The following is a 23,794-nucleotide window of genomic DNA, read 5'->3' on the forward strand; positions in this document are numbered from 1 at the left end:
AAACGTATACCGGATCCCGGCGCGTTGGTCTCGGTAGGAATCTAGTCTACGCCGTCGTCTAAGGATATCGTTAGCGATGACGTAGCGAGAGAGAGTTGATCTCATTGCGGCTGCATGGCGGAGGTTTCAAGAGCGCGGAGCGGCATGGATTTCGTGGAAGAGAAGTTTTGTGCGCGCGATCGGTAGAGCCACACGCGTGGCGTTCGCACAGCAACGTGGTCGCGGGTCTCTTTCACTACAGCTGTTTGTTTGGGCGGGCGGTTCCAGAATCCCTACCACTGGCTCCAATAATCTGATAGCTGCGGGTGTATGAAATAGCGGGCGGTGAGCTTTTCGCGCTCTGGATAGCCTCCAACAGGCCTGTTTTCGTCAGCACATGACGTCTGGAGCAATCCGGGAAACAAACCTTAGGCGGGTTGAACAAGAGCTGCGGTTGACAGAATAATAAAAATGGAAGTAGTTCGCCGCGAGGGCTCTATGTGATGCTGTAGAAATGAGGTCTACGGAGGAGGAGGATGCGTAATCGGGAGCCTGTCTAGGAGGAGGACAACCTCACGGTTCGTGCCTTCCTTGTTGCATGGTCGCCGCAACTGCAACTACCTGGTTGCAGGCTAACAGTGACGTATTCCGACGCAGAAGGTAGAACCCGTCCATGGCAGCATCTCCTCAGGATGAAAGAAACGAGTGTGCACTATGAAATAACGAGAAGAGATAGGGAAGCGGACTCAAATTATCCATATTTTCAGCAGATGAGATAGAAGGGGAGCGTGGCGGCGTCCATGTGAGAGCCATTTCGAGCCCCCCACTTTTACATAGGAAATGAAGTGAGGGCCCGATCGCCCTATTTTGAAGAAATGAAATGTGAAGAACAGAAAACCGCCAACGCTACCCTGAGGCCCACCGCTTATGCATGATTCGCATATCATTGCCCAGGTCCATACCGCCTTAGCAACCCTCAACTACCCACTCAATCAATCCTCACCTCCCCTAGTCATCCTAATCCGATTCAGCAGAAGACTCAAGCTCCAAGAACCGCGCAATCTTCGATGAAGCACGCAGTGACTCCTTAGCAGACGTCCTGAAAGCCTTCGCCACATTCCTAACATCCGCAGCCTCATCTGCATCAAATGCAATGCCGCGGAGGAAGTCGTAAAGCGACGTGTTACCCAGCTTGATGCGGCGCTGAGCAAGGCGAGAGTCACTGTCGGAGAGGCCGGCGAAGACTTCGCAGATCTCCTGCTTGGTGGTGGTGCCGGTCTGCTGATCCCAAGGGAGCTCGATCAGGAACGTGTCGAGAGATATACCGCCTAGGAAAGTGTTGCGCATCTCGCGTAGCTCGCCGGTCGGGTTGCGATGCCGTTTCTTCTTCGCTAGAGGGGAAGATGCTTGGGAAGTCGTGGATCCCGTCGTCGAAAGGGCGGGTTCAGAACGATCCTCAGACGTGTCGGTGTCGGCCGCGCTGTCGTTCGCTCCGCTATGGCCAGTCTGGACGCCTGTTGTTGAACCCGACTTGGCTGCCGAATGTTGCTCGAAGGCAGTGGTGAGGCGCTCAGGAGTCATAGGCGCCGCGTTCAACTCAGTCTCGGACGAGATGAGGGCCTCAGCTGACGGTATTTCATCTGAGCTAGTCGTGAGACGGCTGCTACTCATCAGCGTATGGAAGACGGTTTGCTGAGAGGCGTGCCAATTATCGTGGGCGATGTGGAAGGTCGAGATACTTTCCGGGAAGTGGAACGGATCCTTCGTTTTTGGAACGTCTCCCTGGAAGTTCTCATCTGCAGTAGTCGACGTCACAGGCGCAGCAGCCATAAGCGTACCAAAGGAAGCGCGCTGTAACTCGTGCCACTGATCGTGAGGAGTGTAGAGAGTCTCGATAACTTCCAAGAACTGTACTCGATCCTTAGAGCTTAGGTGGCCGTCTGCCACTTGATGATTGGAGCCTTGGGCGTCCAAAGATTGGCGAGTATCGGTCTGGCCACTCGCTTCGTCAGAAACTGTATCCTGAGCAGCTTCCGCCTGCGTGACGTCGGACTTTTCGTTAGCTGGCGTCAGATGTTTCGCAGCCTTCCTAGACTTCTGTTTCTTGTCGGGAGCGGGTGGATCAGGTAGAGGACCCACGTGCAAGGCTATCAATCCCTGCACAGCGTCCGCGGAGAGGACGGCCGTGTATTGAGCGGCATTCGGAAGACTAAGGAGTCCACTTGGAGTTGCCGGGGTAGCGATTACCTCTTCAATAGTGACATCCTTGACCGGCGGGTGATCCTGCTTCTTGCCACCTCGATTCTTACTGAACTTCTGCTGCTGCTTCTTCGGCACTGGAAGGTCACGTAGCGGAGCCACGTGCAAGGCAACTAGCGCTTGTTCGAGGTCTGCAGAGATCATCATTGGGTACTCAGCGGCGTTCAGAAGACAAAGCAAACCAACCGGTGTTGCGGGGGTGTTGGCCTGCTCCTCAACGGCGACACTATTGGCTGGCATTCGACCTTGTTCCTGTTGGCCCGTCGTATTCAACCTCTTCTGTTGCGTGTATTCGGGAAGCTGCAAATCCACGTAGGATTCCGGCGACCTAGGGCAATCCGGCTCATACGTGGTGTCTTGGTAGGCCAGCCGCTCAGGCTCCGCCTGGCGTTCAGCCTCTATTTGAGTCGCTCCACCATTGCTGGTCGAGGGTTCCTGCTCACCGTTCTCCTCTTGCTCTTTTGTATGCCTGTCGAGCTCTTCTCGGGATGTGCGGCTTTCGTCTAGGGAGAGATCCTCAAGATCGGGCATATCGTCAGACGGCGCATCGGTGAAACCATTGTTTGAGCCCACCATATTGACATTGTCGTCGTAGTAAGTCGCATTAGTGTCGGCTTCGAAAATCCTGTCGTGGGGCTCTTCCATGGATGGAGCGTAAGATGGTGTCTCCAATGAGATGGAGTCTTCAGTGCCATACAGGGCAACGGCACCCTCATCACATACAGTGCCCGCCACACTCGATGTATCATGGCCATGATTTTGGTTAACAGTCTGATCAGTGCCCGGCTGTCGACGCATTCGAAGTAACTTCATCGTGGGATGTTTGCTGTGCTTCGCCATGTCGGCTGCCGGATTGGACGAATTGTGGTCGCGGGCCTTCTTCGTAAGCTCCTTATGTCCCTTTGCGATAGGACGCCGATCCCGAACACTCCGGCCCTGAAGGACGCTACCGGTGCCATCTTTCACAGGCGGCTTGCGAGAGCGGGCTGGTTTCTGTCCAAGCGCTGGGGCCGATTCGGGAGGTACGAGAGAGTGTGCAGTGACTGGGCCTTTGGCGGAGAGCGTGGAAACATTTCGGTCCACCGGGGGAAGGCAGGTAGCAACCATAGGCGGGTGTGTACAAGCGGTCTGAGCTCCGGCGATGGGAGACATGGAGCCAGATGAAGTAGTCGATGGAGCTTTCGAGACACCTGGGAGTTCAGTTCCGGCTTTCTCTCGCTTCTTCTTGTTGGCCTCGTAGCGCGCTTTCTTTTGGCGCTTTTTCTCTGCTTTTCGATCGGCGGCCGTTTGTGATGTGGTGGTCCCGGACGCGTCGGTAGCAGTATCAACGGAAGGTGACGTCGTCGAAGTAATCGTCGGCGTAGTGGCTTGACGGTCGATAGTTGGTGTGTCCTTTGAGGTTGTGGCAGGGTTGTTGGTCATGACATCGCGGGCCATGCCGGTGCCGGGAGCGGCAGTGTTGTTGGCGTCAGACGTGGTCGAAGATGGCACAGAGGTGCTCATATTCTTGCTGCTTCGGCGAGCCATGATATCTGCTTGGAAAGAAGCTCGGTGGAATATGTAATAGGTATGTTTGATAATAGGTATGTTTGAGTTTGTTAAAATGTCTCGCCGGGCCGTTAGTGAATGAGTGTAAAACAGGGTGTGGGCACGGACCGTGTTGTGTTAGTACACGTGGGTTGGAGTTGTTGATGGTGGGCCTTTGGCGAGAGCAGTGAATTGCTGTGAGCTGGAGTTGGAGTTGGGTTGCAGAGTCGGGTGTGGGACGAATGTTGAAGTGCTCAAAGTGGGTGCGGCCTGCTTTATATGGGCTGTTTGCAGGGCGGGCGGCGGTGCGAGAGGGCGCTATGGCCAGGTCTGAGAATATTTAGCAGCGGTGAAATCTAATGAAACTCTTCCCGTACAGCAAACTCAACAGTCTCCAGGCCGATTGGCGTGCTGCGGCTCGGCTAAGCACTGCTGCTCGCTCTCGTCACCTACGGGATGATGCATTACGGGGTCCGAGCTCATGAGAGCTTCAGACCCCCCCGCACTTCCATTTGGCGTGCTTGTAGGTTGTATATGGCGATGCTCGTCATCGAGCAAATCGAACAAGACGAAGGCTGTTCTGGCATTTAAAGCTCGTCTCCGCACCGCAGGGCCTTTTGATATCCCACCAGTGTATCGATGCCTGGAGGGTCTTTCTTTTCGTGATGGTACCTTTTTGGATGAGAGCGTATATACCCCAAACTGGTTTTGACGCTTCCAGCTCGAGGGGAGCTTCCGGGGCCTAGTCTAAGATAGCTATGCTGAGGCAAATGGAAACGCATGGCGACTGGTGAACACGAGCAAGTCCCAGCTTTCCTGACCGTCGTCTCCGTGTCCCTACCCAGGTATACTTGAACACTCTGGGACCGAAGGGATGGGGTTCTCTGGCATGGGAGGTAATGCTTTCTAAGGCTATCGAAACGCTCTTATTGAACGGTCGCAATATAAGGCGAGGAGCAAACACAAGGGCGCACTGAGTGGTGGTAGCCCTTGTCGAAATGCAAAGATAACGACGAAGGCTCCCACTCCATAATAGATCAGAAGTTGCGGTCTGTGGGTGATGACTAAGCGGCCGTCACATCTGATTCGTTGGGTCCTTGCAACACGCAAGCCTTTCCAATCGCAATCCGCTGCATATACATATCGCGAAAGGCATGTCGACGCGGCGATTGCCATCCCCCATTGCTTCCCAAGCAGTCGCTTACATACTGCCGCGCGCGACCCAAAGACCTGGATACGAATTCCCCTTGCGGGAGATACAGTAGCTCTGTCTGGGCGTTCTCGGCGCCGTCATGGCAGCGGAAATGCTTAGGACCTTCCTAATTGTTCACGAGCTTTTGCTGAACGAGCCGTAGCACGGTGAGTCTTATCGGGCGGTGAGCAGTGTATAAAGGTGGGCGTTTTCGACTCTTCTAATGAAGTACGAAGTATTTTCGAGGTGAGCTGACACAACCATGCAGCTTCTCACGCCGGTATTCGCGTCCCTCGCTGTTCTTGCCGGCAGCGTCGCCGCCACGGACTTTACGGGCGATGTCCTGAACGGCGTCCCTGTCATCTCGTATCTCGACCTCCGCGACGTTCCTGCGCAAACCGTTTCGAGATACTACTTGAGGGTGGGAGAGCTCAATGGCGGAAGCCCGCTACATGTGCCTGTATTCGTGGCTCGTGGTACACCCGAGAGCTTGGAGACAGGGAAGAAACTGTCGCTCTCTGCGGCTATACATGGTGACGAGCTCAATGGGGTCAGGGTAGTCCAGCGCATCTTTGCGCAGCTAGAACGCCAGGTTTCGACACTCAATGGCACAGGTAGGCTGTTGCCCGCTCGCGCGAACTGTAGCTAATACCGGCACCAGTCATTGGCATCCCGACCGTCAATCCCATGGGCATCTATCTAAACCAGAGGAACTACTTCACAGCTAGTGATTCTGGATTCTTCACGAACGTCAATCGCGTGTTTCCGGGTACTCCCTCGTCGGAAGGAGGCAGCGGACCGAGATTGCTCGCATACAATATCTGGAACAATGTTTGGGGAAATAAGTCGCAGGTAGACGTGGGCGTGGATCTACGTAAGGGGCAGGAGTCCTAGTTTGCGCGAACACTGCTGACATCTGACTCCACGCAGATACTCCAAGTTCTGGGGCTGAATCATCATTGTGGTGCTATGCGGACGTCCGTCTCCCGTACGTAGAACGGCTGGCGAAGCTCCTCCAACCTGACACGCTGAAAATCGACCCCGGTGAACCTGGGAGTATTGAAACCGCATTCGTCGATAACAAGATCCCAGCTATAACCGTCGAGATGGGTCTTGCTAAAGTCTGGAATATGAGCTTAATTGATCGGGCCTTCGAGTTCGTCAATCGCGTCATGGACGACTTGCGGATCCTTCCTGCCAATTCAACCGAGGTATATAACCCTGATCTGAGCAAGACATACATCGTCACGACGTTCGAATCGCTGCCGTCAACATACGGCGGCTTCGTCGAACGCTTGGCAGGAGTGGACGAGCCGGTGAAGAAAGGCCAAGCTATCGCGAATATCCGGGATGTTTTCGGAGACGTGCTGGAAACCATTTATTCACCTGCGGACGCCAGGATTATTCAGTCACCGCGCGATCCGAGCATTGAACCCGGAGGTAGCGCCGGGCAGATCGCGTATAACTCTACGGATCCTGAGTGTGCTGACGGATGTATATTGTAGACCTTTGTCCTAATCTAAACATACAGACGTCTTGCGCGGTATATGCACATCGCTACCTGAGCTCCTTTCATCTACGTTATAGTGCACTATTCCCCTGGTCATCTTCTGTCTACGGCATCCGTTCTGACCCACTTCTACCTACTATTTAACACTTCGACAGCAACATGCTTGTGGCGAATGACCATTCTTCATCCTCAACCGGAGGATCCATTACAACTTCCGGCTTTGAATTCTGGCCGCGAGCCTGGTAATTCACTCTGAGTATTCCGCCGTCACACGGCGAAACGACGTCGCGATCCGACCACTCTTCGCCAAAGTGCTTGCTGAACCTGCCCTCGCGTGGGCCGACGAAATCGAGCTGGTTACTCGCCTGCTGGCACGTCAGTTCAACGAATTTCCCTTTAACGCTTTCAACGCCTCCATGCTCTGCAATCACAAGATACCCATTTCCAACTCGTTTCAGAGCTCAACGAGAAACTAAACCCGTACCTGCAAAAACGTGTCCACCCAATCATACGTCACCTTAAACGTGGCCCGCTGATACTCCGTCAGCGGCAGGTAGCCGCGCATATCCATGCCGTACGTGTTCACGTAGACGCGGGTGTTGGGCTCCGAGAATGTCATGTTGAGGTAGACCTGGCACATTGCGCGCTGTTCCGAGGCGGCGATGCCGGAGCCGAAAAGCGGCCGGAAGAAGGGCAGGGCGTGGTAGAGGACGGGGCCTGTGCTGTTGGAGATGAGGCCCGTGGAGAGGATGGCTTCGTCGGTCCCGAGACAGCGGTTGCCGGTGTGGCTGAGGGGAGTCACGTGGACTTTGATGTGGGAGAGGTCTTGGGCGAGGGCGAGGAGGGGGAGCAAGAGGAGTGTGAATGGGGTGGAGACATGCATGATGGAAAGGATGACAGCGGATAGCTTTTGAAAATCGACGTTCTCCTCCACACACCACACTGTGGTAGAGAAAGCACATCATTCTTATACACCAGTCCTCCACCCCACCCACCAGCGTATCTAGTTCTCCAGCCAGGGCCCGATCCTTCACTTCCTCTTTCGACAAAAGATAATGCTACCCTATTTCTTGGAGATCAATTTCGCCCATGATAGTGGTAGGGAAACGAGGCACGGCAATTTGGAAAGGGCCTGAGCAGGAGTTCGACACTCGTATTTGTATGCGGTTAATCATCTAGCCTATCAGCGCGCGCAGAGCTCAGAAGATATCCCGGGAGGTGGAAGACGTTGAACCGGGCTCTATGCGTGTAGTTCTGCTTCAATTTTTGCGGAATTCTATTTGGAGGACTCGCTTGGTCTTGCGTGGAAGGCGCATAGCATGCCTAGGGGGGTGCCCAGGTGGGGAGTGAAAGCTAAATCGAACGCTAACCCGATTAGGAAGTATGGGGTCGACACTCTCTTAGCAAACCCCATAGCTTTGGGTAAGCCAGAGGATTCTAGCTTTGAAGTACCCTCAAGCTCTTCTGGTGCTGTCAGCGGTATTGGGAACCGTCGGCTCGCGACGGAGATGTTCGCCAACCCCACTCATCGGAGATGCTGAATAAACCACCGAGCCGCCAAGCATCCAGAGAATCCCTGCTGCGAATGCACCTCTACGCGACGTAAATCCTCAGTCATCCCCCATCCCCACTTCTTGCCGCTCCTTTGGTATATAGTCCTCATGCCCGCCTTCGCAAATGCAGGACGAGGGCCCTTCGAATCCCCATGATGGCGCCAATGGTCTCGATACGGCCGGGCCCGACCGCGGCACGCTGCTGGGCTGCCGCGGGCCGTGGCGAACGATTTCTTAGACCGTCGATACGGGCCCCGAGGACGGCGAGAGGCGTTGCGACGAATGCTGCGGTGCAAGAGACGGGCGTGGAGTATCCGGGCGGTGTGGTCCCGACTGTACCTGTACCAATTGCGCAGAGGCCGAATCTGCAGGAGCGCAAAGAGGCGATCAGGAATGCGAAGCCGTTTTCTGAGTTCTTGACGGATTCGTTCAACAGACAGCATGATTACCTGCGAATCAGCATTACAGAGCGGTGTAATCTACGGTGTCTGTATTGCATGCCCGAAGGTACGGCGGAAAAGTTTGCTTTAGCATGTCAATCGCTGATATAGTGTAGAGGGCGTTCCGCTTTCGCCTCCCGCGCATATGCTCACTACCCCCGAGATCTTCTACCTTTCGTCGCTGTTCGTATCGCAAGGCGTCACCAAGATTCGGTTGACAGGCGGCGAGCCCACCGTGCGCCGCGACATCGTTCCGTTGATGCAGTCCATTGGCATGCTTCGCTCGAAAGGCCTCCGTGAACTCGCGCTCACAACCAACGGCATATCGCTACACAGGAAGCTGGATGCGATGGTAGAAGCTGGGTTGACGGGCGTGAACCTGAGCTTGGACACTTTGGATCCGTTCCAATTCCAGATCATGACCCGGCGGAAAGGCTTTGACGCCGTGATGAGATCGATTGACAGGATATTGGAGATGAAGAAGCTCGGTGCGAATATCAAGCTGAAGGTCAACTGCGTGGTGATGCGCGGGCTGAATGAGAGGGACATCATACCTTTCGTTGAGATGGGCCGTGAGAAGGATATCGAGGTGCGCTTCATCGAGTACATGCCGTTCGGTGGGAACAAGTGGAGCCAAGGCAAGATGATATCCTTTCAGGAGATGCTCGACATCATTCGGACCAAATACCCGAGCTTGCGGAGTGTCCCCGGCCATAAGAACGACACGAGCAAGACATATGGAGTCCCGGGCTTTGTAGGCAAGGTCGGCTTCATCACGAGCATGACGAACGACTTCTGCGGGACTTGCAACCGCCTACGTATCACAAGTGACGGTAACCTCAAGGTCTGTCTTCATGGGAATGCGGAAGTATCCCTCCGCGATCTCCTACGACAAGACAACAACGGCGAGCCGATCGATCAAGAAGCATTCGAGCGCATCAAACAGATTGAGATGGATCGCAGAGACGGCCTGCTCAGCGACGAGACGATCCTCGGATGGGGCCAGCGGGAGCAAGAGCTCCTGCAAGTGATCGGAGCTGCAGTCAAGCGCAAAGCCGAGAAACATGCAGATATGGGCGACTTGGAGAACATGACCAACAGGCCCATGATATTAATTGGTGGGTGACATTTGGCTTTCGTCTTTCTGTTCCTTACGATTGGATGCCCCCATGATATCACGGCGGCCATTGCTGCATAGATGATGGCGTTCTGAGCGTTTATCCCTTGGTTTCGATTCAACACTGTCACTCCTGGATGTAGAAAGCACGCGCTTATATACGTCAATTTTATACCCCGATATGTCATAATCCTTCACGTTTTACTCTTTATCTATACGTGTGATGGCCAATTCTGACCGAATGTAGACCCCCCAATGTCGTCCAGCGCTACTCGTTCAAGTTCCGACAACTCTGTTCACTGCCGTCAAACCCGTAGATCGGTACCCAGTGCTAGCGCCTCGCTTCTACGTCCCTGGTCCAGTATAGCACCGCCCGGACGGCATTTTCTTTACCCATCGCTTATAGAAACCTCCGCTCAAGTCCGAACCTTTGCAACGGGTCCTGGTCTCCCAGATAGGGGTATGACAAGTGAAAAGCTTGATAACGATGAGACGAAGCGCGGAAGCGAGAACAAGCCCGCAATCCAGGATATCAAAGACGTTCAGAAGGTGAAAAAAATAGACGAAGAGAGAAGGAGAAAAGAAAGATTGATTCTTCAGGCACTTGAGAAGCGGACGTTCACAGAAGGCCACATGCCAGAAAGTCGTCCAGACGAAGACGCACATCGAGAATACTGGGACCTTGTACGTAAGGCTGAGACATCCCCAAATAGCCAAAAGGCGAGCTACCTACGCCTGGGTGCCCTTAGGAAGCTGGCAACCCTCCAACGCTCTCAGGAATGGACCTTGTTGCGGAAGCAGTATGACAGGGACGCCAAGATAGTAAGGAAAGGAGGAGGATCGAGCAAGAACACGATGCAAGAATTTGTCCATGAGATCGCTTACGGCTCACCGCGGAAGAGTTTGCCCTACCCTGTCCGCGCCATTGAGAAGAGGATCAGAGAACTGGAAGGACGTATACACCTCGAGAGGATGTTCCCACCCGCGGCAGATCCCGGCGATTTCGAGGGTTTCAAGAATGCTACGGATCTGGGTGGCCTTACCCGGATAACGAAGCGAGCTTTGTGGAGGCGAAGAAAGAAATTGGCAGCGCTGGTTGCGTATCATGAGACGATGCGCAATGAGATCGAAGCAGAGTGGCAGGCCGAGCTTGACGAGTTGGAGGTCACGCTTAGTGCCTTTAAGAAGCATCTGGAAGAGTACAAGGCGAATACAGATTGGAAAGCCGAGGAGGCGGAGCAAGCCAAGACAAAGAGAGAGGAGCGGCCGGAGAAGAAGAAAAGAAAGAAGTCGGCCTTCAAAGAAGAGGAGATGTGGGGCTGGCGCAACGTATTGGGGGTGGGGGAAATTAGCAAAACAGTCCCCATGGCTCCTAAGGCAGCTCGCGAGGTGCACCAGCCATTGGAACATCCCGCAGAGCAGAACGATTCTGTCAGCTCACCCAGCTTGGGGCAGCTAAAAACGCGACGAGACGCACTGCTAGGTTCTCGCCAAAAGAAGCTGGAAGAACTAGGAAAGCACAAAATTACGGGCGCTAGTGCTAATCCCGTACCGGAGCTTGAAACCCTGGTACCAACGCAAAAGACATTATCTGCTGAGGACCAAGTCGAGCAGCTGCGTAACATATCCCAGTCCATCGCCCTCTTGAAGAAGTTCAACGCGGGAGAACAGCCTAGCGACCTGAAGACAGCTACCTTTCGGGTCCAGGACGTTGAAGAGTTGCATGAACAGGGGCGCGCTGAGGCCGAGGAAACTACAAAAACGCAGAAGATTCCCAAGAACGGGGCACCACCCAAGATGCCCAAAGGCTTCGATCTCAACCAAGCCGAACCATCGCTTAAAGAGACCACCGTCTTTGGCAAGGCGAACAAGCCCGACCCGATCCCGCCAGCCTGGCCAGAACCACAGAGGTTAACATCTGCACCATCCAATCGCACTCTAATCGATCGGCTCAGACCCGCCGTCCCCGAGTCTGGTGTCATTGAAGTCGACCCCTCTATGATAGTGAATCTCGAAGCGCCCGTTCCCGAACTGCAGTCTCAGATCTTGCGAATGCGTGACCGCCTCAAGAACGCGTACCCACGCATCGATACGCTACCCTACGAGGTCTGGACGTCGACTAACCGAAACACGCTGAAGACGTGGCTGAGGATCTTGCTAGGCAAGTGGCAGACGCGCTTCGATGACGTTGACGTGGGAACGAAGGAAGAGATGCATGGAAGGATCGATGCCGACGTGCAGAGGATGCTGGATCATATGGTCAGGCAGCATGATCTCAGTAATGAAGCTGCGCAGCGCATGGCTAGGAGGTGGGAAGAAGTGTTCGAGAAGAGGAATAAGATGGAGGGTGATGCGGAGGGGACGCTGGATTGGGATGAGTTTGATGCGAGTTTGGGCTGGTTGAGGGACGAAGGCGCGGAGAAGGCTGTGCAGGAGGACAAAGATGTGAGTGATTCTGTTCGACCGCAGGATCTGCCGTTCAGCTGGGAAAGCAAGAAGGAGAGTGGGTATAGGAGAGCTGGGTTGCGGCGATTTCACACCTTCGCTGCGAGGAGGAGCTATTCGACTTCACGTCCGACATCCGACATGGATGAGGTATCCTCATCTAAGGAAAACTCCACCTCCGATGAACCCAGTCCAACGACCGCCTCTCCTTCCGCCACACAGTCCCTACCTCATCTCACGCCCTCCGGCGCAGCGCACATGGTTTCCGTATCCTCGAAACCCCACACCATCCGTACCTCGATCGCCGTCGGCACAGTGCTCTTCTCGAACGCCACTCCAATATCCCTAATTCGCTCAAATTCCCTAAAGAAAGGCGACGTGCTCTCCGTCTCTCGCATCGCAGGCATCATGGCAGCAAAGAAGTGCCCGGATCTAATACCCTTATGCCACCCGATAATGCTCACGCACGTGGGCGTCGAACTCTCAATATTTGATACTGAAACCGGCCACGGAGGGATACAGATCGAAGCGAAAGTACAATGCGAAGGCCAAACCGGCGTGGAGATGGAGGCCCTGACCGCCGTTATGGGCACAGGTCTCAGCGTGGTGGATATGTGCAAGGCGGTTGATAAGGGGATGAGAGTTCAGGACGTGAGAGTGGTGCTGAAGGAGGGTGGGAGGAGTGGGGTTTGGAAGGAGGAGGGGTGGGTGAGCGTTGTTGAGCGAGAGTAAGTTGGGGAGTATATGATTGGAGCATGTGTAGGATATTGAATAGTGTGGGCGGGAAAAGTGTACGTCTAGCATTTACGTGGCGTTTTCCTCGCATTCGCAGATTTGTATGATAGACCTCTGTACGAGCGAGATAAGATACCAAGAATAGCATTCCGTCTACTCCTTTCAGGTGGGGCGACATATATAAACGCACGTGTCTAACGGAGTGCAGATGCCACCTGCATAGTTTAAATCGCGCAAGTTTCGGCCCATCGGACTCTGCTCGACCCTACTGTATTCGCCAAACTGAGTGTTGCTCTTACCGCTCTTTCTTCCGTCCAGCGGCAGCCGCATCTACGCACTCCTTCACAACCTTGTAATCCCACCACCTCAACCTCCTCTCCACCAAACATCAATACCCCCAGTCAGTCCAATGTCCGCCTCCACGCCCGCTCCACCAGTCGGCACCCAACCCGCCCCCAACCTCTCTCTCGACCTCGAAGCCGCCAAATCCCCACCAGCAACCGACCCCTCTCTCCCACCCACCAAACGCCCCCTCCACCACCGCCTCCTCCCCCGCTTCCCCGACGCCCCACCCTTCCGCCTCTGGCTACGCCGCAGCTGGCTCGACATCCTGACGCAACTCCTCTGCGTGCTAACCGCGTACCTGATCTACATGTTCGGCCGGCCGCTGATGCCGCGCCTACTCCCGCTCTTTCCCGGAATCGAGCGCACGCCCTGGGGCATCAAGCACGGACAGCCGTACATGGCGGAGTACGTGACCACTGTTGTGAGCGCGGTGGTCAGTTTCCTGGGGCCGTTTGCGGTGATGGGGGGTGTGGGGCTGTGGATGAGTGCGCGGGAGAGTAGGAGAGGGAACGCGAAGGGTGGGGATAGTTGGGGTTTTTGGGATAGTAACGCCGCCGTACGTCCTTTCCCTTGCCTTGCCTTACCTCCCATCTGGTCTAGTCCGCCCGCCGCTAACGAGAAGCACAACCAGACCATCGGCCTCGGCTACGCCCTCGCCACCGCAACCCTCTTCCAAGCCCTCATCAAACTCACCATCGGCGGCCTGCGCCCGCACTTCCTCGCCCTCTGCAACCCGCACATCCCGCCGCACTACCGCGGCGCCGGGCCCGCCAGCTTGTAGTACAAGCCCGACGGCGTGTGCACGGGCGACGAGAAGCGCGTGCGCGAGGCGCAGATGAGCTTCCCGTCGGGGCATGCGTGCGCCGCGTTCGCGGGGTTTGGGTTCCTCGCGCTGTGGCTGAATGGGAAGTGTAAGATCTTTGGGCCGCAGCCCCAGCGAGGTCAGCAGATCGAGGATCGGAATCGGGGTGAGGAGAGAGAGGGGGATAGGGAGGGGGAGAGGGAGGGTAGGAAGGCGCATTGGAAGCTCGTCCTTTTCGTCGCGCCGTTGTTGCTTGCGGTGCTGCTGGCGGCGAGTAAAGTGAGGGATGGGTGGCATCATGTCAGCGATGTGGTGGCGGGGGCGCTGGTTGGGAGTGCGTTTGCGGTGATGGCGTATCGGATGGTGTATCGGAGTGTGTGGGATGCGCGGGATAATCATGTGGCGAGGGAGAGGGAGGAGTAGGCTAGGCTGGGGATGTGGATGGGGATGGGAGCTAGGGTTTCAGATTGACACAGAGGGGAAGACATGGGTGTATTGTTTTGTTAGTTCTGCGAATTGGATGCGTATTCTTCTTCTCTTACTTCTTCTTGCTTTAGAACGTTGTGTTTGTTATACATCGGACTCAAACACTTGCAAATCAAGGAGGTTTAAGATGTATGCATGCAGAGTTCAGTTTAAACTCAGAGAAATATGAATTCGTAACATATGCTTACTGCTTGCTGAGCTTCTCTCTATCTTACATACTCCCTGTTTACGGCCACCCGCCCGTCCCTTTCCTCCGTAGTTCGCATACCTAGCTACGTTAAGACATGAACGAGGCAGAAAGAGAAGGGAAAACAAAAGGGACACTGCGGACAAACCCCAACCAACCGACCAACGAATATAATACCCGCTTACTCAAGAAAAAAAGGAGCCAAAGCCCGAAAGAAAACCACCACCGTCCGTAACGCCCTTCACATAGATGAGGGAAAAGATGTCCTATCCCTGCCGTCGTTCCATGTTCGTGCCAATCCAACCCACTCCAGCTTTACCAGCCCCTAGAACCAATAACTATCCCCACTCCTCGCAACCTCAAAAGCGCACCCCAACCCCCTCCCCTTCTCCGCCAACTCCCTCTCCCCCTCTCTCAGCTCCCTCAGGATGCCCTCGCCCACCAGCGGCCCATCGGCCAGCGTGTCCTTGACGTGGATGCAGACGACCTTGAGCCCCTTGAGCGGGGCATCGAACGCCGCCGCCAGCAGCGCCTTGCTGTGCTCCGCGCTGACGCTGCTGAGATTGAGCGCGGCGGGCGCAGAAGGATGCGCCGGCGTGTGCGTGCCCGTTGCGCCACGGCCGGGCGTCGGCGACGGCGCGAAGTCCGTCATGATTTCGTCGTCGGTGGTGTCTTTTCCGCCTCCGCCGCCGGGGTTGTAGATCCTCGAGCGGCTGGACTTGCGTGCCATTTCGATGCCGCCGGCTCCTACGGGGCCGTCTACTGCGCCGGCCATGAGGAGGCCGTTCGACGCCGATGCGCGCTTCCGCTTGCGCCCCTTGCGCGCTTCTTCCTTCTCCTTTTCGTGCTCTCTCCGCGCCTCCTTGACCATTTCGGCGAGGTTTTGCAGTTCGCCGAGGAGATGCCTTGGCGCGAGGTGGCCGTACAGTACCGCATCTCCCTGGGCGTTGGTGTAGCTGCACTCGATGAAGATGCCCGTGAGGATGCCGGCGGCGATTTTCGGCGCGGCCTCGGCCCAGACCTGCGCTGTGCGCGGCGAGAGCGAGATCGAATCTGGCTCCACGTCGCCGAAGATTAAGACTTCCTTGGTCGGGGTGCTGGGCGTCGACTCCGTGCGGATGAAGTACGCCGTGGAATCAATGACGCATTGCTCGAATTGATTCCCACCGGTAACGTTGGTGCTCCGTCCTGCATCCGTGGTGCCGGTGAATAGAGGAGTGCCGGGCGCGCTCTGCGTCGGCAAAGAGAAGCTTAGTGAGCGACCCTCGCGGCTTTCCGCGGCGCCGTCGTGATGTGCTGGAGCGCGGTGGATTCCTGGGGTTTCGGGGAGATTCGCATTGGAGCCGCGGTGCACGTGGCCGGGCCCTCGCATGCAGTGTCCGTGGCTGACTTTGAACCCTCGTACACCAAGACCGTCGCAGACTTCAATGTAGCCCCGACCGCTTCCTTCTCCGAGCGCGATGTTGCCGCCTTCTGCGAGTCGCTGAAACGTGACCAGGCCTACGCCTCCGTCTTCATCTGTGAGGTTCGGCCACACGATGTTGTTGAAGATGTGCGTCTTGATCGCATTTACGGTGAAAGGTAGCGCGGCAAGTCGTTTGGGCCGTGACGTGTTATGAAAAGCAGCCGTATTTATGACGAAGCCCGATACGTGATCTAGATGCGGATGCGTGATGAGATACGTCGACACATGCTCTCTAACGACATGCAAGGCATTCGCTCTGGCACTCGCGTGAGGAAATGGCAACCCAGCAAAAGCGCCGGTCTCTAATGTTGTTATAGTGGGCGCTTGCTCCGTCTCAGAACATGGCGAATCAGCGCCAGATTCTTCGTCTGAGACCGAGACACGGGCGGTGCCTGGTGATGGCGAGTCGATGTCGCGACCATTTCCGTTACCGTTGCGGGGCTTTGCGCACTCTTTTGGTTCTGGGTCGGATACGAGCGGGAAGTCGTTTTCTAGTATGCGGGTAATGGATGCGAGGTGGGACCCTGCATCGACCGCCAATACCGAGTTCTTCGCCCATTTGGATGCTGTGGAACGGACGAGGAAGCCGGTTACGTTGTCTTCGCTTGGACCGCCGCCGGAGCCCTGCGGTACTTAGTAAATGGAGAGAACAAACGAGTGAGGATGGGAAGGGACGAGGAACGGGTTCTGCAGCATATCGCTGTCACGCAGTGGCAACGGCAAACGCACTTGTGTCGACAGTAATGATCGAAACGCAGGTACAGAATGGACTCACCAGGCAGATCACCTGAATGGCAGGCTCGCTGGAATGCCCCGACGTCCGCCTCGTCTGCGCCTGCCCATCTCCCTCCTTCATCCCCGCTTTGCTATCCTTCTCTTCTGTCCCGAACGATCCCCTCGATTCCACTCCAGCCGTGTCTCAGCCTAGCCCAAGCAGATGGCAGTCCTTCTTTTCACAAATGACAGCTCTCCCGCTGCGCTTTGCCGCGACCCAGGGACTTGTCTCAGCGCCACCCGTCTGCAAAGCCGACTCTTGACAGAAACCCCACCAAACGGCTTCTCGCGCAGAACAGAACGTAGCGATCAGCAAATCCCAGAGCTAGCCGCAGTACTCAAGCCACCGTTTGCGTGGCGCGACGAGGAGAGAGCGAAACTGCGAACGACGCAAGCCGTTTGACTCGACCGGACTCCGGCGGCTTAAAACAAACGCGTCTCTCCCTCGCTCCTGCGCCTCCAAACGAGATTGCGCGCAAACGTACAAGCCACCTAGCAACTCCGGACTCCTGTTCCACGGCGGCGGCGGCAGTGTACGGGGTGGGTCTGTCTGTCGTTCGTTGCGAACGCGGGCACCCGTCGAGTCGTGCCTTGGCGCAGCGTCGAACCAGAATGCGGGTCCCACAGGCCTTCTCGAATACGTTGCCCAAGGACAGCCTCTTGCGTCGCAACTCCTTTTGCAGTACAGTACAGTCCCCGCAGCAATCCCAGACGCCTGCTCTCCCAGACTCTTTGACCGCCGTCCCAGATAGGCCCAACGCGCTCTGAACGTGGAACGTCGTCCCTCGCACCGCCTTACAGCAAAAGCACACGAAATCTCCCTGCTCTTACTTCCGGTCCGCTAGACAACGCGATGCGAAGCCGTCTCTTCGCGCCGGTGCAGAAAACGGTGTCCGGCTCGAGGTCCAGGACAGCCTCGAGGTTAAAAGAAAGACGACCCAAGCACGCAGGCCCCCGGTCCTTTCTCCCTTCCGCTGGCGGCGGTGCACGTCGCGCGCGCCGCCAATCAGAGCGCGCGAGCCACAGACCTCCGCAGCCCCGCCGCAACCGCTGCCCAGCGGCCTCAGATTTGGGGTCGTCGCATGCAAGCAAGACATCTACATATCGCCATTCTCAACGGCGCGCGGCGGAAATGTCAGCTACTACTGTACTGTACGGTACTCGCGATTCGTAACCCCCGCCCGCTATGGATTGCGCGGGGCAGCTAATTGATGACCTCAGCCGCCGGTTGGCTTTCTACCTGTCAAAGTTCGAGCTGTCATGCGCTGTCAACGGCGGCCTCGACCCACGGCTACGCGTCCAGATTCCGAAGCCCAGGTTCGACGTCTGCACGCGACCGCCTCAGGATATCAAATGGCGGAGATGCCAAGTCTTCAGAGCATGCGCCGCCCAGCTATCGCCTTGGAGCTATTGAAACTGCGGAGTCCAGGCATAATCCAAGCTTCCCATGCCGTGCAGCCTGCCATGCGGGGAAACAGCCGTGACCTTCTGAAATATGCATGCCACACCACCATATTATAGCTTGGGACACTTAGGTAGGTTGACGTAACTATGGTGCCCGTCCAACTGGACCTGACCAAGTCTTGTTTGTGTGTATCTACACAGTTATGAAGAGCTGCCTAGAACCCAACCACGTTCGTCATTCCCTAGCCATCACGGATCGTAACATTCATCCGGTCATTACCAAATCCCAACACCTCCCTGGCTAGCGAAGCGCTTACTTGAACACCTTACCGTCGGCCCACTCGTACGTCTTGCCATTGACCGTGATGGGCTTGTCCCACGCCCACTGATCGTTGACAAACTCCTGGTCCTCGGGCTTCTTGGGGTCGAGCTTGGTAAACTCGTAGCTCTCGTAGTCGGGCGCGACGTCGAACGCAGGGAGAGCCTCCTGCCCGCGGATGACAAAGGCGCCCTGGACAACGGAGTCGTTGTTGACGCCATAGACGGAAGCGGCACCGAAGATATACTTGCGGCTAGCCTCGAGACGGGCGAAGAAACCACCTGCAACCGGTCAGCTAACAAATTCTGAGCATGTTGCCCAAGAACTTACCAATCAAGTTGGAGGTCATGAAAGTGAGTTTCAACTCGTTGTTGTACTTGTAGTCGACCTTCCAAAGGGAGTATTCCTCGAAGTTGCAGTTCTCCCAGAACCAGGGAAGAGCAACCTCGCGGGTGTCATTGTTGGAGTACTTGCGCTTCCAGTCGTCCAAGACGAAAGTAGCGCGCGGCAGAGCCTCGAGCGGATGCTTGGGTTTCGGGGCAGGCTTATCCTCCTCTTCCTCCTCAGCCACCTCCTTCTTAGGCTTGGGGGCCTCCTTCTTGGGCTGCTCCTTCTTGGGCGCAGACTCCTTCTTGGGCGGAACATTCTTGATGGCCTCGTCGATGAACTCAAGCTTGTCAGCGACAGCAGAGTAGCTGGGTTGGTTGTAGACGGTCTCGTACCAACGGGTGACGTTGGGGTTCTCCGCACGCCATGTCTTGTCGAAGAAGTACTGGAAGCCGCGGGCAAGAATGGCAACGGCGAAGATGTCAGCAAGGGTCAGACGCTCGCCGACGAGGTAGGTGTGGGTAAGGAGGTGCTCCTCAAGGGTGTGGACGGCCTTGAGAGCAGCCTTTTGTGATTCCTCGATGTTCTTCTTGTTGTAGGGGTCGCGGCCGATGATGGGACGGAACCATCCACCGAGCGGGGGCAGGACCTCGCTATTGGCGAACGACATCCATCGGAGGATAGAGGCGTAGTCCTGCTTGGTCTTGCCGAGAAGCGTGGTCTTCTCGTTCTGCGAAGTCACTGCAAAGTGTCAGTCTGAGTCACATCGGAGCCTAACGAAACCGCGAGTATTTTACGTGACGAAATCAGAGTCGAAGGTTCTCAACACAAGTTGTTCAGACAGGGATAACTGAATGATAATATGCCTCATCCTGGTGCCAGCGCAAAGAGAGCGATTTACGACTTACAGTACACGGCAATGGCGATGCACTCGGTGAGGACGAAGCCATCGGCGCCCTCAAAGGTGGGGACCTTGCCGAGCTTGTTAAGCTTCAGATACTCGGTCGGCACGCCCTTTGCAGGCTCCGTGTGGACAAACTCGAGGTCGAGGCCGTTCTCCTTCGCAACCGCGAGCAGGGAGGTGGTGCGCGGGTTGCCCTGTGGGACAGCTGTCAGGACTCTTTTCGACTGTGGTAGTTCCACGGGCGAGCATCGGGCGCAGGCACTTACCGGATAGCTGTAGAGCTTGCCGAAGGACATGATTGCGGTCTTTAGTTGCGTATAGGCAGCACAATCAATGTATGAGGCGCCGTGGTTGCGAAAATTTGAGTGTTTGGGCGAGGGCGAGGCGGGGTGGTGCCTTGCCCGAAGAGCTTTTTGTGGCCGCGGGGCGCAATTCTTCCGGGCTGCGCTATCCCCAGAACGGTATAGCCCGTTGGCCAGAGCCTCTCCCAGAATTTATCACGCCCGGCGACGGAGCATCGACAACATTCCCTCTGCGCATTGGCACTCAGTTCGAGCCGCCATGGCGCGAGGCGAGTTTTCACGGAGCCTAAGGGCTGCCATTGAATGTCTAGGAACCGCCCCACGACCCCGACGCGAACCCACGATACGATGCGCTCACAGGAGCTTCCAGCCCCCGACTTCGCGATGCATCTCGACGACGGCATCACGGCATGCTGAGCTCATCGGCGAGACACCAGAGAAGTTTACTGCGGCGCCCCCCATTGATTTCTCGAAAGAGGATGGCAAGGGAAAGGGCGGGGGAAAGAGGCTGCTGCGGACACTACGCGTCGTGCCAGCGTCGCCATCCTATTTCAGTGCAAAGCCTACCTTTACCGACGACTTCATCAACCTCTCCGCCCTCCTCCGCAAGGTCGCTACTCTGCCGACCATACCGGCCTCGGAGGCCCCCAAAGTAGCATGGAAGACCATCGACCAGTACCGCATCATGACGAACGAGCCCGTCAAGACGCAGCGATATCACAAGATGCTGCACATACTACGGAGATTGAACTGCATCCATCCGTCGTTGATGCCTGAGGAGGTGGTGCAAGCAATGCAGCGGTACAAGAAGGCCAGCCAGCCCGGCGACTTTAAGCCGGCCCCTGGCGTCATAGACGAATGGGGGAGAGCAAAGGGCGTGGGGCGGAGAAAGACTTCGTCTGCCGTTGCCTGGCTTGTGGAAGGAGAAGGCGAGGCTCTGATCAATGGCAAGTCCCTCGCGCAATTTTTCGGACGACTGCACCACCGCGAGAGCGCCATCTGGGCGTTGAAGGCCACACAGAGGCTGGACAAATATAATGTCTTTGGGCTGGTCTCTGGTGGTGGGCCAACGGGACAGGCCGAGGCCTTGACATTGGCGGTTGCAAAAGCGCTTCTTGTGCACGAGCCAGCGCTGAAACCGGCCTTGCGACGAGGTGAGTCAGACGCACCTTCTTCTCCCTTTCGCTGTGTTCCTTTCTACGTTCTCCCGCCCCCTACGCGCGTTCCTCTTCATGCGCACGTGGAGCCCCCATGCCCGTTTTGGGCGCTCTCGTTCTTCAAAACGTTGTTCCGCAAGACCCAAGCGCTAACTGCTTCCTGGCACAGCTGGCTGCGTTACTCGCGATCCGAGGAAGGTTGAAAGGAAGAAACCGGGACATGTCAAGGCGCGTAAGATGCCGACCTGGGTGAAGCGTTGAGGTTTCACCAACCATGTACATTACCTTGTATCTCTTCAGCCACACAGCTGTCTAGCGTATGTAGTCGAATGCAAGCCGGTGGGCTATAATCAGAATATGGACGTGACGTGCGCGCACCATTGCGAGAGTGCATATGGCCCGCTTGGCTTCGCCGTTTTGATATCCCTTCCCCGAGCCGTGGAGCGTTGTGGGACGGCGACCACGAGTCTCGTGCCTCATGCGCAGCCGGGTGAGACAGGATAAGAACCGTTGAAGCCGTTGAAACTGCTTGACCAGGAATTCGGATACCGTTTCAGGTGCTTCCCTGCCTCCCTGGCGCTAGCAAAAGAGCTTTGACTTTCAGACCGGTGGGGGTATGGCGAGAACCGGAAGGTGGAAGGCACAGCCTCGGTCGGCGAGTTGTCGAGATTTCAGATTCAACAGGGCCCGAACGAACGGTTACGTTGAGTAGACGACCACTCACGGCCGATTATTCTTCCGATCCCCTGTTCGACTTCATGCATTTGCAACAGACGCCGCCGCCATTGGCGGGCCAGCCCCAGAAGCTGACTGATCCTAAACTTTGTTGTGTAGTTCCAAACTTGCTCGCCCAATTCGAAGGCTACGTCCACTCTGTTTGCCCGCATGCGGCGCTCCTTTTTGGTGCAGATGTTGAATTCGACGACGGGAATCGAATTTCGCTAGTTCACCCTGGCGTCGATTCTCGAAGACGTCATAGTGGAACGATCTATGGTCTACCTTTTCTGGAAGTACGTCTCTAGCGGCACGCAGGGCGCACACCGGCGCATGACAGACACGGTCGAACCTTGGCTGCTGTGCGAGCTGTAGTCAGCAGAGTGGCTAATATCGCGAATACGTCAAGGCGGATAGAAATCGAACAACGGACTGATGCACGCGACCCCTGCGAAGAGGGTGAGATAGACTTTGCTCTTGACTCGCCCATTTGCAGGTCCAATTGGAGAATTTCTCAACAGGCGGACCAATCAAAGTACTCGCCCTGTCGCCTCCGCGTCTCGACATCGTTCGCTTCGCTGCACATCTTGACGCCGGCAATTAGGCGGCAGCAGCCTCAACGGCTAAAAGGCCCTGGGAGAAGGTGCAGCGGTGCATTTGGCCAGAAGCAGAATAACAGCCGTTTTTTTGATCGACTGCTGGCGTGAACTCAAAACCAGAACAAAAATAAGCATTTGCGACGCCGGGCTGCTCGCCGTCTCGCCGTGCTTCAACTGGCGCAGTCTGAGGGTGGCCGACGTGGCAGCAGAGTCAGTCAGCTGCAAATTGGCGCGCCGCAAGACCACAGATGTTCTCGAAGGAAATGAAACCTTCTCGAAGAAGCGTTTGGTGGCCTGCAATTTCGGCTGCGAAGGGGGGATGTGCAGGTGCCGGATCGCCGCTGGATCGGATGACGCGCCTCCTCATCTCTGATCGCGTTCACCACGCCGAATCCAAACGCCGCCTGTTTCGATTGGCGGCAGTCTCTTCGACCAAAGACGCATCTGGAAATTCGTGCGGTTCGCGGGTTCCACGAGATTTCGAGAAGAACAAGGGAAAAAGGAGACCCTTGCACGGCGCCACGTGAGTTGTTGGACAACCATGGCTGCGACAACGGGCGGCAATATGTACCGCAGCGTCCACATGGAAGCGGCGTGAGCGCGCGTGCGAGAGAGAGACTCGTGGTCTGAGTGGCTTTTTCTGTGCCATGGCCCTGTGGTCCACCAGAGCGCGTCGCAGGAGAGAGCACTGGCGCACGCCGTGCATCGGAAGGCCTTGCAACGGCAGAGGGGCAGAGTAGCCTCTGCAGCGGCCCAGTCAGACGTGCAGGCGGTCCTCCGTCGGTTTGCCCGCCTGCCGCCAGTCCTCTGCACGCAGCAGTGAACTGTCGTCATGTATCGGGCGGGGCAGCTGTAAACGCGAAACCGAGCGCGGCCAGCACAAAGGGTAGGGCCCATCGCCCTGCCTCAGGATCGGCGAGTGAGGCTGTGAGAAGTGGAGGTGATCGGCCCAGACGCGCGCCATCCCTGCGGCCTCCCGCAGCAGAAGAGATGAGCGAGTTCTTGGGCGAGGCCGATGCCGAAATTGCCCCCTGAGTCCCGGACCATGGCGGGCGCACGGGGCACGCCCGGAATGTCAGCCCTCGCGCAGCAACTCCACATGATGATGACGCTGCGAAGGTTTGGACAGCCGTCTGATGATTTGACAAGCAGAGAAACGAATCAGCACCCCGCCTCGCGCTCGAGCGGCCTAACCTTCGCGTGCATGAAACAGCTCTGCGACGCAGCCGGACCACTCCCGCCGCACTGCGCT

At 56.3% G+C, this 23,794-nt stretch overlaps 9 protein-coding genes across 9 annotated transcripts; 5 read left to right on the forward strand and 4 right to left on the reverse strand.

The window, feature by feature from the left end:
- Positions 1-550: 550 nt before the first annotated feature.
- BU26DRAFT_183763 (uncharacterized protein) lies at positions 551-4,130 on the reverse strand. Its single transcript, XM_033820416.1, has 3 exons — positions 3,895-4,130; positions 2,421-3,845; positions 551-2,369 (listed from the first exon to the last, which is right to left on the reverse strand). The coding sequence occupies exons 2-3, from the start codon at positions 3,763-3,765 to the stop codon at positions 997-999; spliced, it is 2,718 nt and encodes a 905-aa protein (XP_033676250.1). The 5' UTR covers positions 3,766-3,845; positions 3,895-4,130; the 3' UTR covers positions 551-996.
- A 1,062-nt stretch (positions 4,131-5,192) lies between these two features.
- On the forward strand, positions 5,193-6,594 carry BU26DRAFT_525439 (uncharacterized protein). Its single transcript, XM_033830506.1, has 3 exons — positions 5,193-5,571; positions 5,619-5,831; positions 5,888-6,594. Exons 1-3 carry the CDS (start codon positions 5,220-5,222, stop codon positions 6,460-6,462), a joined length of 1,140 nt encoding a protein of 379 aa, XP_033676251.1. The 5' UTR covers positions 5,193-5,219; the 3' UTR covers positions 6,463-6,594.
- A 13-nt stretch (positions 6,595-6,607) lies between these two features.
- BU26DRAFT_611088 (uncharacterized protein) lies at positions 6,608-7,420 on the reverse strand (the record flags this gene model as incomplete). Its single annotated transcript, XM_033836036.1, has 2 exons — positions 6,952-7,420; positions 6,608-6,832 (listed from the first exon to the last, which is right to left on the reverse strand). The coding sequence occupies exons 1-2, from the start codon at positions 7,348-7,350 to the stop codon at positions 6,608-6,610; spliced, it is 624 nt and encodes a 207-aa protein (XP_033676252.1). The 5' UTR covers positions 7,351-7,420.
- Positions 7,421-8,087: 667 nt separating this feature from the next.
- Positions 8,088-9,805, forward strand: BU26DRAFT_525440 (molybdenum cofactor biosynthesis prote). The gene is made up of 2 exons (XM_033830507.1): positions 8,088-8,527; positions 8,577-9,805. The coding sequence occupies exons 1-2, from the start codon at positions 8,176-8,178 to the stop codon at positions 9,584-9,586; spliced, it is 1,362 nt and encodes a 453-aa protein (XP_033676253.1). The 5' UTR covers positions 8,088-8,175; the 3' UTR covers positions 9,587-9,805.
- Positions 9,806-12,163: 2,358 nt separating this feature from the next.
- On the forward strand, positions 12,164-12,754 carry BU26DRAFT_441309 (MoaC-domain-containing protein; the record flags this gene model as incomplete). Its single annotated transcript, XM_033824451.1, has 1 exon — positions 12,164-12,754. One exon carries the CDS (start codon positions 12,164-12,166, stop codon positions 12,752-12,754), a length of 591 nt encoding a protein of 196 aa, XP_033676254.1.
- Positions 12,755-13,020: 266 nt separating this feature from the next.
- Positions 13,021-14,327, forward strand: BU26DRAFT_544590 (PAP2-domain-containing protein; the record flags this gene model as incomplete). Its single annotated transcript, XM_033831744.1, has 3 exons — positions 13,021-13,658; positions 13,734-13,882; positions 13,943-14,327. The coding sequence occupies exons 1-3, from the start codon at positions 13,167-13,169 to the stop codon at positions 14,325-14,327; spliced, it is 1,026 nt and encodes a 341-aa protein (XP_033676255.1). The 5' UTR covers positions 13,021-13,166.
- Positions 14,328-14,546: 219 nt separating this feature from the next.
- Positions 14,547-20,069, reverse strand: BU26DRAFT_556363 (uncharacterized protein; the record flags this gene model as incomplete). Its single annotated transcript, XM_033832375.1, has 7 exons — positions 14,547-16,666; positions 16,818-16,938; positions 17,302-17,490; positions 18,538-18,820; positions 18,870-19,607; positions 19,775-19,964; positions 20,037-20,069. The coding sequence occupies 7 exons, from the start codon at positions 20,064-20,066 to the stop codon at positions 14,903-14,905; spliced, it is 3,315 nt and encodes a 1,104-aa protein (XP_033676256.1). The 3' UTR covers positions 14,547-14,902.
- Positions 20,070-20,288: 219 nt separating this feature from the next.
- BU26DRAFT_525444 (uncharacterized protein) lies at positions 20,289-21,579 on the forward strand. The gene is made up of 2 exons (XM_033830508.1): positions 20,289-21,226; positions 21,399-21,579. Exons 1-2 carry the CDS (start codon positions 20,332-20,334, stop codon positions 21,488-21,490), a joined length of 987 nt encoding a protein of 328 aa, XP_033676257.1. The 5' UTR covers positions 20,289-20,331; the 3' UTR covers positions 21,491-21,579.
- A 999-nt stretch (positions 21,580-22,578) lies between these two features.
- BU26DRAFT_183896 (uncharacterized protein) lies at positions 22,579-23,514 on the reverse strand. The gene has a single exon (XM_033820417.1). It carries the CDS (start codon positions 23,437-23,439, stop codon positions 22,906-22,908), a length of 534 nt encoding a protein of 177 aa, XP_033676258.1. The 5' UTR covers positions 23,440-23,514; the 3' UTR covers positions 22,579-22,905.
- Between the last annotated feature and the right edge of the window lie 280 nt (positions 23,515-23,794).

The sequence above is a fragment of the Trematosphaeria pertusa genome, assembly GCF_010094035.1.
Source record: "Trematosphaeria pertusa strain CBS 122368 unplaced genomic scaffold BU26scaffold_25, whole genome shotgun sequence".
NCBI classification, from domain to species: domain Eukaryota; kingdom Fungi; phylum Ascomycota; class Dothideomycetes; order Pleosporales; family Trematosphaeriaceae; genus Trematosphaeria; species Trematosphaeria pertusa.